The sequence below is a fragment of the Engystomops pustulosus genome, chromosome 4, assembly GCF_040894005.1.
Source record: "Engystomops pustulosus chromosome 4, aEngPut4.maternal, whole genome shotgun sequence".
NCBI classification, from domain to species: domain Eukaryota; kingdom Metazoa; phylum Chordata; class Amphibia; order Anura; family Leptodactylidae; genus Engystomops; species Engystomops pustulosus.
The window spans coordinates 110,197,966-110,213,572 of NC_092414.1; the positions used below are offsets into that span (position 1 = coordinate 110,197,966).

Here is a 15,607-nt window from a genome sequence, read left to right on the forward strand (position 1 = left end):
TTGCTATATGACTTCAGTATGTTGGTGATTTATGGAAATTTCTCCTCCACAGGTTACGTGATATCCAGCTGCATTTCTGAAGAAATGTTGTGGGACTGTAAGCAGCTAGGTGCCCATTCACCCACTACTCTACTTTTTACCCTAATGTATTTCAATACCAAGTAAGCGTATAAAGAAAATGTATGCATGTTTTCATATATAACTTAAAATGATCTACATTGCTATAGTGATTATTCCTATATTGGTGTCATAATTGTGCAGAATAAATCAAATTAATTCGCCACCTTAGTGACATACACTTCAGAATTTCAGCACTTTGTGACACAGCCACTTGTCATTGCAGCCTTTGGCCTAAGCAGTGCCTGGCAGTGATGTGAAATAATGATAGGGGAGCAATTTTGCCACACATTTACTTGAATGATAACTCTGGCATATGATCTGTCATATGATCATTGCCAAAGGTAGCACTGTAGGCTTTATTTTCTTTTCCCATCCTGGACAATGTTTTTGCTCATTCCTTTCTCAGGCTTTTTTGTAGTTTGCACTTAGCCATCAAGGTTTAATCCCATCACTTTACTTGCTAAATCTTCGCGTATCTGCTGTCCAGGCACACAGTTCATACAGGTTTAGAAGCATCCATGCCTCCAGCCCGTACACTAGACCTAATACCCTTTGCATATGGGAACCCACCCTAACCAACAGCAGAGGGATTATTAACAACATAGATGTGGAAGTAAGTAGTATCTTTGGTATATATAGGACGCTGTGGGTGCTATAGAAAATGGGAATGTAGTGGGACACCCCTTTACAGGGGAACTTGGCACGTGTGTTTGGGGACCTTCACATGATTGTGGGAGGAGTTAAAGTCCCTAAGGTTTATGGCTCTGGAGAACAGATGACACAAAATGCACACACATATAAATGAATTTCAGTCAGTGGGGAAATTTGAGATGTGGTTGAAAAGGTGAGCATTCTCTCTTGTAGAATGCGTATTTGCTGAAGCGAATTCGTTTTTTTTTTTTTTTTTTTTGTGTGTACTACTATGTATTCTGGAAGATGCAAATGTGTAAAGTGGATTGCCTTTGTTTTATTCCATTGTAAAGGTTTTTTTTATTTTTGATTAAAACATTGGAAAGAATTTAATGCTAAAATTATAAAGATTTTTTTTTCCATTTGTTGAAAATGTTTTTTCCCCCAGATATTTCAGGAATAACATTAGAATACTGCATGTTCATATTGTGCAGGCTTTTGGTGTCTTTCTAAGTAAAAGGGTATTTAGGGTATTGGGTTGCTTTCACATTAACGTTGGCAATGGCCAGGCTTAGCATATATTTGGCTGGAGAGATGGAAGGGTAAGCTCTCCTCACCCCTCCCTACTCCATAGAGAGACATACTGCCAGCCGTACACACTGGGGCAGATTTACTTACCCGGTCCATTCGCGATCCAGCGGCGCGTTTTCTGCGGTGGATTTGGGTGCGGCTGGAATTCGCAAAGGTAGTTCCTCCGACGTCCACCAGGTGGCGATGCTGCGCTGAAGTCCGCCGAAATGCACTCAAGTTCACCGGCTTATTCCTAGTGAAGGTAAGTGCAAGTTTCGCGACACTTTTTTTATTTTTTTTCGTCGGGTTTTTCGTTTGGGCACACCCCCCGATTTCCGTTGCGTGTATGCCAGCGCCGATGCGGCACAATCCGATCGCGTGCGCCAAAATCCCGGGGCAATTCAGGGAAAATCGGCGCAAATCGGAAAAATTCGGGTAACGCGCCGGGAAACCGCGAATCGGGCCCTTAGTAAATGACCCCCACTATCTTTCGTTCTGGTGACGGCAAGGTACTGTGCACTTCTACGAAGTCTGTATGCTAGCTGCCGTTTTCGCGGCTGGCATACGGCTGCCATTGACATTTTGTAAAATGGGCCTTACTTTTCTGGACAGCCTGAAACTTTTAGAGCAGCGGCACTTTTTTTCCTTATTCTTCAACAAGATGAAACTGTGCAAGCGATCACAGCGTTTTTGCTATGGTACTTTTTCAGCATATTTTCTGCAGAATTGAGGAACATGCTGTGGGGTCAGATTCCTTTCATATCTGAAGGGGCAGCGAGAAAGATTGCCCCTGGCAGTTGTTTTTGTACAGACACTCCAGGTATATCTTGGGATAAAAGCTTTTTTTATTCTCTAAATACAGAACATTTTAATAACCCACTTATCTATTCCTTCACCACAGGGTAATGGTGCAGCAGGAGTCCATCTGTTAAACCCTTAGTTACTGCTGTTGCTACTGACCACAGCATATAAAAGGCTCTTTAAAGGGTAAATGTTGGGGATCCTGAGTGAAAGGAACACTAGTGTACATATCAAGTCCTTTGTCAGTCCCATGGAAGTGCATTTAGCGGTTGACACTCATGTGCACTACAGCACCGCGCAAAAGTCTCCAAATCTTTTGGAGATGTTGGCCATTACCGTATAATTTACCTATGTCGGGGCTACCAAATCTGGTGGAGTAACGAGGCTTGGCTACTTCACCAAGTTCCATAGAAGTGAATAACTGAAGTACACTGAACCGGGATTTTCATGATTGTATCATAGGGGGATAAGTGTTATTTTAAGAAAAACCCATTTAACTAGTATAATATTATAGTTCTAGTTGTAATTGACATTCACGTAATTCCAAATGCATCCTGCCATGAACTCTGCTGCATTTATCATCTTATAACTGCTTTGGGTATTGTGAACTCTGCTGTTGAGAAGGAAATGATTGTGTACAATTTGCTTGTTTTATTTTATCCTATATTTCTTTAGGTACTTTGTTTTGAAAACTGTAGAACAGCATTCACAGTTGGCTTTTTCCAAGATTACAAAGCAGACGAGAAAAAATCCAGGAATAGGAAAAGACAAAAACTGTACGATTCGCTTTTTACGACTTTATGGACAAGTTCAGAGTGGCTTGAAAGGTAAAGGGAACCTCCTAGTTGGTGACAATAAATTTAGACCAACCTACAACCTTGCACTGAAGTATGTATTGCTGTGTAAGAGTCTTGACTAAAGAAATGCTTCTGAAAAGAGAACATTTTGCCCAATTCCAACTCCTAATTCTGGCATAGAATTTTTCTGTATCCCCGCTACACCATGCCATCAATGACATTTGTTTTGGTACCCAAATTAGTCTATTCAATTCCTGATTTTGCACTGGCGTCTGACATAGAAAACCTAATCGGCTTATTTGTTGCTAAAAATGCCACAAATGTAAGTCTCAAATAAATGAATACAGAAATGGACTTTCTCCCTGTGTGTCAGTTATAGACTCTGATAGTAAATCACAGGACATTACTGCAGAACACATGGAGCATGTAACTCATAATTGCTGCTAATGAAAATACGCAACTTTATATTTTTGGCTTGTCTCGATAAATAAAAATTCTGGCTTGTGTGATTGGACCTCTATCTGTTGAATGGTGCCTCCTGCTATAGTAATGCATCAGCACTGCTGGATATAGCCACCCACTGTGCTTGGCCCAATTAAGGTATATGTAGCAGCACCCCTCTTTCACAACTCTTGCTCGATGCAGATCAGGTTATAAGGCACCAACAATGTCCTAGAAATGCAGGTGGTAAGAGAATAATTGTCTCAAGGAGGACAACAGAACAATTCTGCACCAATAATGATGTGCAGACAAGGTTTTGTCTGGTCTTGCAACTCTATTCTGTGTCTTAATAAGGGCTGAACTGCACACATATACTTGCATGAAAACATGGGTTTCTGTATATAGACTTGGTATTTGTTTGGTTATTAATGTCAAGCTCCTCTTTACAGTTGCAGAAGAGACTTACGTAGAGCAACTTGAAAATCCAGATAACCCACTACAGTGTCCCATAAAATTGTATGACTTCTATCGCTTCAAATGGTATGTACACAGCTTTTATATCAACTTTTAAGGCAATAAGCAGGTGATACATATACACAAATATTTTATCTAAAATTGAACAAAATGTGTTAATTGCTTTTTAAGCAGCTTTCATCATAAGTATTTTCTGTTGCCTTAATGAATAAGATGGAAGCTATATTATTTTTACAGAAATTTTCCCCTCCTTCCTCCCAACCATTCCTCTAGTAGAGTGTGCTTGAGCCCTGCAGGTGGAGAATTCCCCACATATGTAGTAGCACCACATTTGTAATGACCCCTACAATAAAACAAAATCATTATTATATCCGCATGATGAACGCCGCAAAAAATAATTTCCATAACGTCCCCCATGACGGCCCACTAGGAGGATGACCCTTGACCTCTGTAGGGACAGGAAGCAGAGAGGTTAAAAGCCTCCCCCCCACATCCTCCCGCCAGTGTCTTCCTGTCCCTACAAGGGTCAGGTCAAGAGAGGGTCTCTCTCCTCCTAGAGGGGGGGGGACGTTTTAAAAAAAAAAAAAAAAAACGGAGAAGGATCTCCATACTTACCAACCTTACCTGGGGTTACGCCGACTGCGGTCCAAGTTCCCCTCCGGACAGATCCTCGGTTAGCCCGGCGGCTGCGGGCTCTCCCTGGACGAAAACATCGTCCGGCTGGCGTCCTCTCCGGCGGGCTGGTCCACCAGACTCTCGCGCGGACGCAGGGAACTACGTTTCCCATGATTCCCCCTGTTCGATGACGACTTCCGGTCGCGACCGGAAGTGACCGCGGACCAGGCGCGGGACGCTGTGGAGGCCACCGGCAGGGGGATGGGCTCCCCATGAAGGTATTTAAATCCTCAAAAGCGGGTAGTCAGTTGGTCTGAGGTCTATGACTTGTTTCTTTCTTGGCTGGCCGTCCCAGACATCATAATGGCTGATGAGGCAGACTTGGGCCTACTCCACCCCCCGGTGCACGTGAGTGGTGCTGTATGGCAACATATACAATTGTTTTTTGTTGTGAGCTCCAAGTCATTGTCTCCTTGCCTTCCTTCCCTAGGAGCAAGTTTCTAAGGGGAAAGGCAAGGAAGAGAAATCTGGAAAGTCTGAAAAGAGTAGAGAAAAACCTGAAAAAAGCAGGATTCCTGTTAAAAAATGCAGTATGTGCTTCTGTACCCTACTAGAAGGCTATAAGAAACCGATCTGCAAACCCTGCATCGAAGAATTTATGCGGGAGGAGAAAACGTCTTTTATGGACGAACTTAAGTCCTTTATAGACGAGAAAGTGGTTTCTTCAGTGGCGGCGGCTACGCAGGGAGCCCCCCCACGTAAGAAAGCTCGGATAGTATCGGCCTCCTCCTCAGAGGAAGAAGAGGGGTGCATTTCAGACTCTCCTTCCTGCTCTCTGACGGGAGACCAGGATCATCAGGATCGTGAGCAGGCAACATGCTCCCGCTACTTATTCCAGAATGAGGATCTGGACGATCTTCTGAAAGCTATGCGAGATACATTGAACCTCGAGGACGAGGAAACCCCTCTTTCTCGTGAAGATGAACTATTTGGGGGACTCAAAGCCAGGAAACAGCGTGTTTTTCCCCTCAATGATACCCTTAGGGGACTAATTAGTCAGGAATGGAGAGACCCTGAGAGGAAAATCGCGGTCTCTAAGAATTTCAGGAAACGCTTAGTCTTCGACCCTGAAGAGTCAAAGGATTGGGACTCGTTCCCCAAAGTTGATGTACAGGTTTCCAAGGTTTCTAGGAAGATGGACCTGCCCTTTGAAGATTCGGCTCAGTTAAGAGACCCGATGGACAGGAAATCTGAAGCTCTTTTAAAGAAAGCATGGGAAACTTCCATGCTAAGCCTAAAATCGAACTTAGGAGCCACCTCGGTGGCAAGAACACTATATTTCTGGCTGGGGAAATTAGAGTCCCATATCCGGGAGGGTACTCCCAGAGAAGACTTACTGGAAAGCATACCATTGTTAAGATCAGCTACTGCCTTCCTTGCTGACGCATCTGCCGAAGGAATAAGGTTTGCTGCAAAAGAAGGAGCTCTTACCAATGCCACCAGGAGGGCCTTATGGCTGAAACAGTGGAGCGGGGACATCCGCTCTAAATCCAAATTGTGCAGCATTCCTTTCTCCGGGGACTTTGTGTTCGGACCCGAATTGGACGCTATACTTGAAAAGGCGTCTGACAGAAAAAGGGGATTTCCAGAGTCCAAAACAATACCCAAGAAATCTTCCTTTCGTCCTTTTAGGAACACCGGAGAGACTTACCGTGGCAAAGGTAAGCAAGGACGGTGGAGTTATCCCAAAGGAGGAAGGGGAAGGGGTTTCCTTTTCTCTAACCTCCCAGAGGGTCCAGGAAACAAGAAACAATGACGCCAGAGTGGGGGGGCGTCTCCTGGGATTCCTATCCCAGTGGACAAAGGTCACCTCGAATCCCTGGGTACTGTCTATCTTGGAATCGGGCTACAGGATAGAATTCTCATCACCCCCCCCTTCTCCAAGGTTTGTCGCTCCCTTACCATCTCTCTCTCACTCTACACATTCCTTCATTTGGCAGGAAGTATTTCATCTAATCCACATGGGAGTGGTGGTGCCGGTCCCTCAAGAACAAGAAAAATTGGGATTCTACTCCCCGTTGTTCCTTGTCAAAAAACCAGATGGATCAAATCGCCTGATTATCAACTTGAAAGAGCTAAACCGCTTCATCGTTTACAGAAGATTTCGCATGGAGTCGGTAAGAACAGCTACCCAACTTATTCACACAGACTCCTATATGTGCACTTTAGATCTAAAAGATGCATATTATCATGTACCTATTCACCCCTCATCTCAGAGATTCCTAAGATTCTCGGTTCTCTCTCCCGAGGGCTCTGTCTTACACTTTCAATTCCGTGCACTTCCATTCGGTATCTCATCGGCTCCAAGGGTCTTTACCAAGGTCATGGTGGAGGTGGTAGCCTTTTTAAGACTACAAGACATATCAATCATCCCTTACCTAGACGACTTGCTAATTATTGGGAAAGACAAACAAAAACTAATTTTGGCAAGAGAGTCTTCCCTAAGAATTTTAACAGAGTTGGGGTGGTTAATCAACCTGAAAAAATCAAGTTTAGTACCCTCCACTCGAAAGACCTTTCTAGGGATCATTCTAGACTCAACTCACCAAATGTCTTTTCTTCCTCAGGAGAAAATATCCAACATAAAGCATCAGATTCGTTTATTCAGACGGAAGGACTCTGTACCAGTCAGACAGGCGATGAAGATCCTGGGGCTCCTCACAGCATGCCTACCTGCGGTCGCCTGGAGTCAGAGCCATACTCGGATCCTTCAGAATTGGATCCTAACTTTCTGGAACAGGAAGTCTTCAGGTCTAGACAAGAAGATCCGGATTCCTTCCTTTGTAAAGAGGGACCTGCTGTGGTGGATGGAATTAAAGAACCTAGAGAAAGGGGTACGTTGGCACCACCTCCCAAACATCACCATAGTGACGGACGCAAGCAGCTCAGGCTGGGGAGCAATCCTTCCTTCCCACTACGAGCAAGGGTCCTGGACTCTAGCCCAAGCAAAAAACAGCTCAAACTACAGGGAGTTAAGAGCGGTCTGGGAAGCGCTAAGATCGAACACAGCCTATCTGAGGGATCATCATATCCACATTCTCTCGGACAACGTCTCGACAGTGTCCTATTTAAGGAGGCAAGGGGGTACAAGATCCCCAGTATTATCGAGTCTGGCTCGTACCATCTTCCAGTGGGCAGAAGAAAACATCCTTTCCATCTCTGCCACTCATTTGAAGGGATCCCTAAACAGAGAAGCGGATTATCTCAGCAGGAGAGAAATCCTACCGAACGAATGGTGTCTCAAGCAGGAGATCTTCCTACATCTAACCAGCGCCTGGGGCATGCCCCAAATAGACCTATTCGCCACGAGGGAGAATTCAAAATGCCAACAATACTTCTCTCTGGAGGCCGGCGAGTCCAGAGACCACCTGGACGCGTTCAGCCATCGTTGGAGCGGAAGTCTCATGTATGCCTTTCCCCCAATTCCCCTAATTGCGAGAGTACTCAGAAAAATCTTGCTCGACCGGTCAAGGGTGATCCTGATCTGCCCAAACTGGCCAAAAAGAAGCTGGTACCCACTGTTGAGGTCCCTATCTGTCCAGCAACCTTTTATCCTACCGATTCAGAAGGACCTTCTATACCAAGGTCCGATTTTCCATCCCGATCCAGGAAGACTCCGTCTGGCGGCTTGGATCCTGAGTTCGAGTTCCTAAGGTCCCAAGGTCTCTCTTGGGCTGTAATAACTACGTTGAAGGCAAGTAGGAAAAAGGTTACTTTCGCCATATATCATAAGATATGGAAAAAGTTTGTGACCTTTTGTGGGGCTAATCCCCCCTCTCAGTCTAACCCAAATATTTTACAGGTACTAGACTTCCTGCAAAAAGGACTAGAAATTGGTCTTTCTACTAGCACTCTGAAAGTCCAAATTTCGGCTCTGAGCGCATTCTTCGACCATCCCCTGGCGGACCACAGGTGGGTCAAAAGATTTATTGCTGCTGCAAATAGAATTAGGCCTCAGATTCTGAAGCGGGTTCCCTCCTGGGATCTCTCCCTGGTTCTGGATGCTCTCTCCAGACCTCCCTTTGAGCCTTTAAAGGACGCTAGTATAAAAAACTTAACTTTAAAGACTTCCTTATTGGTAGCTGTGACTTCAGCTAGAAGGCTGGGGGAACTCCAAGCCATTTCTATTAGAGAACCCTATATGTGTATTCTCCCTGACAGGATAACTCTGACTCTGGATCCAAGCTTTGTTCCCAAAGTGGCGTCCAGGTTTCACAAGAATCAAGAAATAATTCTTCCATCATTCTACGGGAATCCTTCTTCAAGCAAGGAACTGGAGTGGCATTCCCTGGATGTAAGGCGCTCGGTCTTAGAGTACTTAAAAGCTACAAAACCCTGGCGCAAAGATCACAATCTCTTTGTTCAGTTTCAGGGGAAGAACAAAGGGGTAAAGGCATCCAAAACCACGATCGCCAGATGGTTAAAGACTGCCATAACCTCTTGTTACACAGAACAGGGGAAAGAAGTTCCTCCTAACCTTAAAGCCCATTCCACCAGAGCCATATCCGCCTCCTGGGCAGAGAAGAGGGGCGCTTCTCTTGAACAAATCTGCAGAGCTGCCACCTGGGTTTCTTCGTCCACCTTTGCAAAACACTATCGGCTGGACTTACCCAACTCACAGGATCTAGCCTTCGGTCAGAAGGTTCTCCAGGCTGTGGTCCCACCCTAACTCTACTAATTTTGTAGATCTCCTAGTGGGCCGTCATGGGGGACGTTATGGAAATTGTGAATTAGACTCACCGGTAATTCGGTTTCCATCTAGTCCTCCATGACGGCCTATATATTTTTCCCTCCCATGTTTCTTTCATTTTATTGAAAATTCTGTATGTGATTCAAACAAGACAGAATAAAAATATGTTGTATCTTCCACCGGTGTAGTTATTTGGTAGACACTGGCGGGAGGATGTGGGGGGGAGGCTTTTAACCTCTCTGCTTCCTGTCCCTACAGAGGTCAAGGGTCATCCTCCTAGTGGGCCGTCATGGAGGACTAGATGGAAACCGAATTACCGGTGAGTCTAATTCACAATTTTAAAAAACCACCAACAATTCAGCTTTTTACCTATTTTGTCACACTTCAAATACAATAAAAAGAGATCAAAAAACATATCAATACAAAAGCTGTCATCCAGCAATGCTACTTGGAAAATGATGACGCAAAAATTAGACTTTTCCCCCACGTTAATTTTTGTTGTACAAAATTCGTTAAACGCAAGCGAAAATATAGAAATTAGTTTTCCCGTTAATTGTACTGACCCATTGAATTATTCTAACATATTACTTAGTGTATATGGTGAACTCCAGAAAAAAAAGAGAATTGAAGTTTTTTTAATACAAACTTGGACACCCCCACCTTGGCTATGACAGCTTCGGGTCATACAAAGATCTGATGCTGTTTCTTTTTACTCTTTTACTCGGGTCCTCAAAAGGCCGTACAGTCCTAAAACAGTTGTCAAAAGTCACAAAAAATTACACCACACAGGTCCGTACACTGAAGTATGAAAAAGTTATTAGCGCCAGAATATTGGCAAAATTAAGAATTTTTTTTGTAAAGGAGGTTTTTAATTTTTGTAAATGTATAACAACATTATAAAAGCTATATAAATTTTGTAACCCTGTGATTGCACCAACCTAAAGAATAAAGTAGTGAAAGCTGTAAAATCCAAGACCACAAGAAAACGTCAAAAATGCATTTTTTCACCATATTCACTGCATTTGGAATTTATCTCCTGCTTCCCAGCACATGACATGGAATATTAAATACCATCACTATGAAGTGAAATTTGTTATGCAGAAAACAAGCCATCACACAGCTCATTACATGGAAAAATAAAAGTTATAGATTTTTGAAGGTGGGGAGTGAAAAATGAAAATGCAAAAAGGGATTGGTCTTTAAGGGGTTAATTAAGTTGGCTTAAAATATATAATGGATCTGCCGTATGACTTGGCAATAATGTAGGGCATTTGGGTCTAACACTGAATATTACTTTGCTGGCCATAAATCCATAAGCAGTATTCCTAAATCTTGGAGAGAACCTTCCCTGAATAGTGGAGGATAAACTCCAGGAGGGGAGATTTCAGATGTGCCTGAAAGCAAAACTGTTCTGGTTGCCCATGGCAACCAATCAGAGCTCAGCTTTCATCATCTCACAGCTGTTTGGTTGCTATGGACAAGTAGAACAGTTCAGCTCTCAGGCACTCCTAATACACCTCCATTTATAGCCATGATGTGCTTGTTCTTACAGCACAATTTAGATGCAATGTTTATTTTTTCATACTATGAATAAAATATTTTTGAGACTTATTTAATTGGCGTGTGAAATGACATTTATTTATTTTGTTGCTTTTCAGCCCTCAGGGAGCACGAGGACCCACTGATGCCTTCTATTTGGTCCCTGAACCAGTAGTTGCACCTAATAGCCCCATCTGGTACTCTGGGCAGCCTGTAAATGAGGAGGTCATGGAGCAAATGCTGACTCGTATTTTACTTGTTAAAGAGGTCCAGGAAGCACATGCTTCATCCCGCATTTCTGCATACTAATCACTTGCTTGTATTATATATCTGTATATACAACTATTTGTAAAGCATGAAGATACTGTGTAGACTCTTTACTGTAGTGTACTTTATTCCACAGGAAAGGTAATTGCTTTGGCTGTACAAGGCATTTACTCACCACAGTCTGTGATATGTTTGCAATGTACAGAAAGCACATTCTGCCCTTTTTCTTTGACATATAATTTATGCTGACACTACGTTGCGCACTTAACACTGTATATGCAGTGCTGATAGTCACTTGTATGGAGTAAATTTCCACTCCAAACTTGCTTATAATTTTTCTATGTAAATTTTCAGATTTTTCTTTTTGTTGTTTCAAATGCATCTAAGATGAATTCTTACCTTAGGTCTTACAAGTCGAAAATCTGTACCATATGAACGACTTTGTACGAAATCATTGTAACAAGCGCTTAGCATATGTATAATTTATGAATCAGTTTAGTGCAATGCGTCCATCATCATGTTCTGAATGAAACATGCTGAAATTATGGGATCGTACTGTTTTTTTCCTTTATGAAAGGAGAAGGCTTCCATGACTGGGCCTATTTGCAGAGGAGCAGAATTTCCAAGGCAATCCTCAGGTCTTTGTATACAGCATACAGACATAAAGATGTCTCCACGTGCTGAGAGGATGAAACCATGTTGCTTTCTATTTGTTCTTCACTGTTACGGAAGCAAATGTAAGCTGGGTTCACGGAAAGCTTCAATGCTGTTGCGTTATTTCCAGCCTTTGTGTTTGACGTAGTGGGTGTAATTTGTGCCTAAGTAAAATGTCACAACAGATTTGACACTTTATTGGTTAACACCTACATTTTGTGTTTGCACAGAAGGATTGCACATCATGCTGAGAATAAAAATAACTATACAACCTTACCTCAAAAATCCAGTCATGCCGTGCCTTAACACAATCCAGGCACTTGGATTTCTTTAAGTGGTGACTGTAATGTAAATTTTGATTACTTGTGTTTTTAGTAAGTTCACTTTTACAGGGAGATTTGTATATTTTCACAGAAGATTAAACATGGAAATCACTAATAGGTAAATGAGTTTGTTATATCTGATGTATGCTAGATTTCTGGTATCTTTGTTATTTAATACAGATTGAGCACTAATTTTGATTTGAAATAAAAATTGCAATTGAATGTATTTTGTTGGCTGTAGACACCTACTTAATGTGTTTCCATAACACTGTTTAGGATTCCTCGCAGCAGGCCTTGGTGTTGTACTGGTGCAAGGGCACATCCATGTAGAAGGAAGGAATATACAGATGGGGCATATGGGCGGACATGCTCTGTATGGGAGAGGCGGTAGTTTAAATGAAAATTCTTGTAAACCATTGTACATTTGTGGAATCCTGCGAAAATGTAATGCATGTCTTGTACTTAAGAGGATCCTCAAAACATGTCACAATCTTGTATAGAAGATTATTTCTCTCCATTAATGTTTTTGTTTTTAAAGTACTGGTCACATTTGTTATAATGGGCTGCCAAGTTTTAGATATTGACTCCAGATCAGTGAGGGTACCACCCCTAGCAGTCTGTTACCATGTCTCCCGGAACAGCGGTGTAAATATAGAGCTGGAACCAGACGGCTCTGTAGCAGCTCAGGTGACGTTCAATTGAATTGGAGTAATAAACTTCATAAACTATTAAACCTACATCGGGCAGCCATAGCAGCTCGTTGGTAGAGATTTTGGGTGCAGGAATAGGGAATTAGGGTCTCTAACCCTAAAGAACAGGGGTACGAAGTTAAGTCATTTGAATGTAGCATTGATTGCATATGTGTAGTGCATATGTGTAGTGCATATGTGTCTGATTGTGTGTTGGATTCAAATAGCAGAGCCCCATCAGCGGTGTTGGCTGGCACGTGTCCTAGAGGTCAGGAAAATCACCATGGCACAGTTTTGAGACGTGCACTAGCCATTGTTTTATAAGCTAGCATATGTCCCTATTGTATGTGCTCACATACACACTGCCCTGTGGATGCGCCAACTGACCAAGACACAAATTTTAGAACAAGTTTATTTTTTTCCTTTTTGGGGCTTGTGAATTCTTTTTCTACTCTTGTTGTTTGCGTGGCCAATATTGCAAATAATCTCAGTGGTAGTAATAGGGTGGTGAATTGGTTTGCTCCCTTGATAATAAAGAGTAGGTTTACTTTAAAGCTTTAAACTAGACAGCAAACTGTACTTCTCCGGACTTCTGAAGTCATTGGAAAGGGCGGGAGTCCTTGCATTACACAGAAAAATTGATGCAAGGTCTCCTGGTCGAAGTGCAGTCCGGCATTGTGGCCATCATACCGGTCTGCTTCCACAAGCTGCACACATTCTCCTTACAAAGGGGGTTCCAGTTCGTGGCAAATTCCTTCACTTGCTAGTGTGGAGATATTATATCCAATTTCTACCTGCTTAGATAACCCTGATACCCAGTTACATGCTTTTAGAAATGCAATGTAAACATCTAGTGGCAAGTATTAACCAGATTGCTTATGCATTTCAATTGAATGCATGCGACCGGCAACACGCACTCCCCGCACATTTGCATTGCTTTTCTAAATGCAATTTCAGTCTGCTTTCACACGAACGACCGCTAGACCCAGGCCAAGACCCAGGCGTAGCATACAATCTGCTGAAGGGCTTTCGTATATATATGGCAAAAGATGGAGCACCCCCTATCCTTTTTCCAGCGATGGCACGGAATTGGCTTTGCGCTTCTATGGCTTTAGACCTACTAGTACGCAACCTTTTTTTCTTTTTTCTTTCTTTCAGGTGCATATCGAAAAATGCAACTTGCAACCTAAAAATTGGCATAGATTGTTTATCATGCTTCATTTCCTAATGTTACATTACAAAATGTCAAAACAAAGGCCACTTACTCATAGATCCAGGCACTATGACTGTGGCAATCTTATTTATCTATGGCCACCTTCCTTCTAAAATTCAACTTTTATAATTATGCTTATGAGCCTGAAAGGATGGGAGGAGATTGGGTGAGAGCGGTTTTGCTCATTGTAACAAGTGAATCTCTAGCAGTAATGGGCTCTGGTAATGCCCACAGAGCACTTTAGGCTCATTAACATAATTTAATGTTTCTTTAGAAGGAAGCAATTTCTAACAAATATAAGAATATTAACACCGTCAGTGGTCAGTGTTTTGATCTTGATGGAAGATTTTTTTTTAAATCATATTGAGAAAACCTCCTCCTTTAAACACTGGCTTCTGTACCCCCCCTTCCTACTTTATATTATATGTTATCTTTATTCTACAGGTGCTTGTTTTTGCTTCACCATGTTCTACAAGGCATACATTTTTTTTTTTTTTTTTAATACGGAGATTCATTAGGGCTTATTTTTTTGCCGGAAAAGCTGTACTTTTTATTATTTATCATGTTGGTGTACATGTTACTTTTTGATTGCATTTTATTTTTTTATTTTTTTAGGTTGGATGTAAAAATATCGCAATTTTTGCGGCACTAACTTTTTTTTTCTCTGCGTTCACCATATGGTTTAGTAAACATTTTATTGTATGGGTTGTTACAGATGTGGTGATACCTAATATGTAGTGTTTATGGTGATTTACACTTTAAAAAAAATAAAAATAAAGTAGAATTAGATTTTTATGTGATAAGGGGATCTTTTAGAATTTTTTTTTTCATTGTTTTGCTTTGTCCCAGGGTGGGTCATGAACTAGTGATCATTTGATCACTTGTTCAATGTAATATACTGCACTAATGTATTGCAGTATATTAATTTAGCCTATGCACTCTTCATAGGCTGACAGGCACTGTGTTAGATCGTGCTGAAAGCACAATTTAACAGGCAGATACTGCTGGCAGTCCCGAGGACCTTCATAGGACCCCATGAAAGCAGTTATGACCCTCTGGGCAAGTACCTGAGCGCATTTCCTGACGTACATGCGTCTTAATCCGTTAAGGAGTTAATGACAGATTTTTATCTGTATTCTGTATGATTCAAAACGGCATTTCAGCCAACTTAAGAGCCATGATTATACACTTCAGAAAATATTAATAATATAAAGTAATAAAAAAAAATCCCCTGAATAGATTAGTAAAGTCCGTAATCTGCAATCATTTTTTTTTAAAGGCTCAAAAATGGCTGATTTCACATTTAATTTATAATACCTTTTTTTTTTTTATCCATGAGTTGGAAATAATTTAAATTTTCTTTAAAAAAATTAAGGGGAAAAATTAAATCTTAAAAAGTTACTGTAGGGTTTTTTTTAGTATAAAGAAAATATAGTTAGTATGGAAAGTATTCACTCAATTTCTCACTCTGTTTCATAGCAGCAACTTGGTAAGATAAATGTTTTTTTTCTTTCTTTGGTGAGAAGATTCAGACCCTTTGCTCAGTAGAAGCAGCTTTGGAGCTTGTAGAGACATGAGTCTTTTTGGGAATGATGCAACAAGTTTTTCACACCTGGATTTGGGGATCCTCTCCAGTTCCCTCAGGTTGGATGGTGAAAGTTGTTGGAAGCCATTTCCAAGTCTCTCCAGAGATGCTCAGTTGGGTTTAGGTCAGGGCCAGTCAA

The 15,607-nt window shown here is 41.9% G+C and overlaps 1 protein-coding gene across 2 annotated transcripts in view; it reads left to right on the plus strand.

The window, feature by feature from the left end:
- The window catches only part of LOC140126972 (transcriptional regulator QRICH1-like), a 36,159-nt gene extending 23,952 nt beyond the window's left edge, over positions 1-12,207 (plus strand). For both annotated transcript variants that reach the window (XM_072147066.1, XM_072147067.1), the window contains 4 exons: positions 53-161; positions 2,797-2,948; positions 3,809-3,899; positions 10,857-12,207. In XM_072147066.1, coding sequence (XP_072003167.1) covers positions 53-161; positions 2,797-2,948; positions 3,809-3,899; positions 10,857-11,046 — 542 coding nt within the window. In that variant the 3' untranslated portion in view covers positions 11,047-12,207. The remainder of the gene's footprint in view (positions 1-52; positions 162-2,796; positions 2,949-3,808; positions 3,900-10,856) is intronic.
- Positions 12,208-15,607: the final 3,400 nt, after the last annotated feature.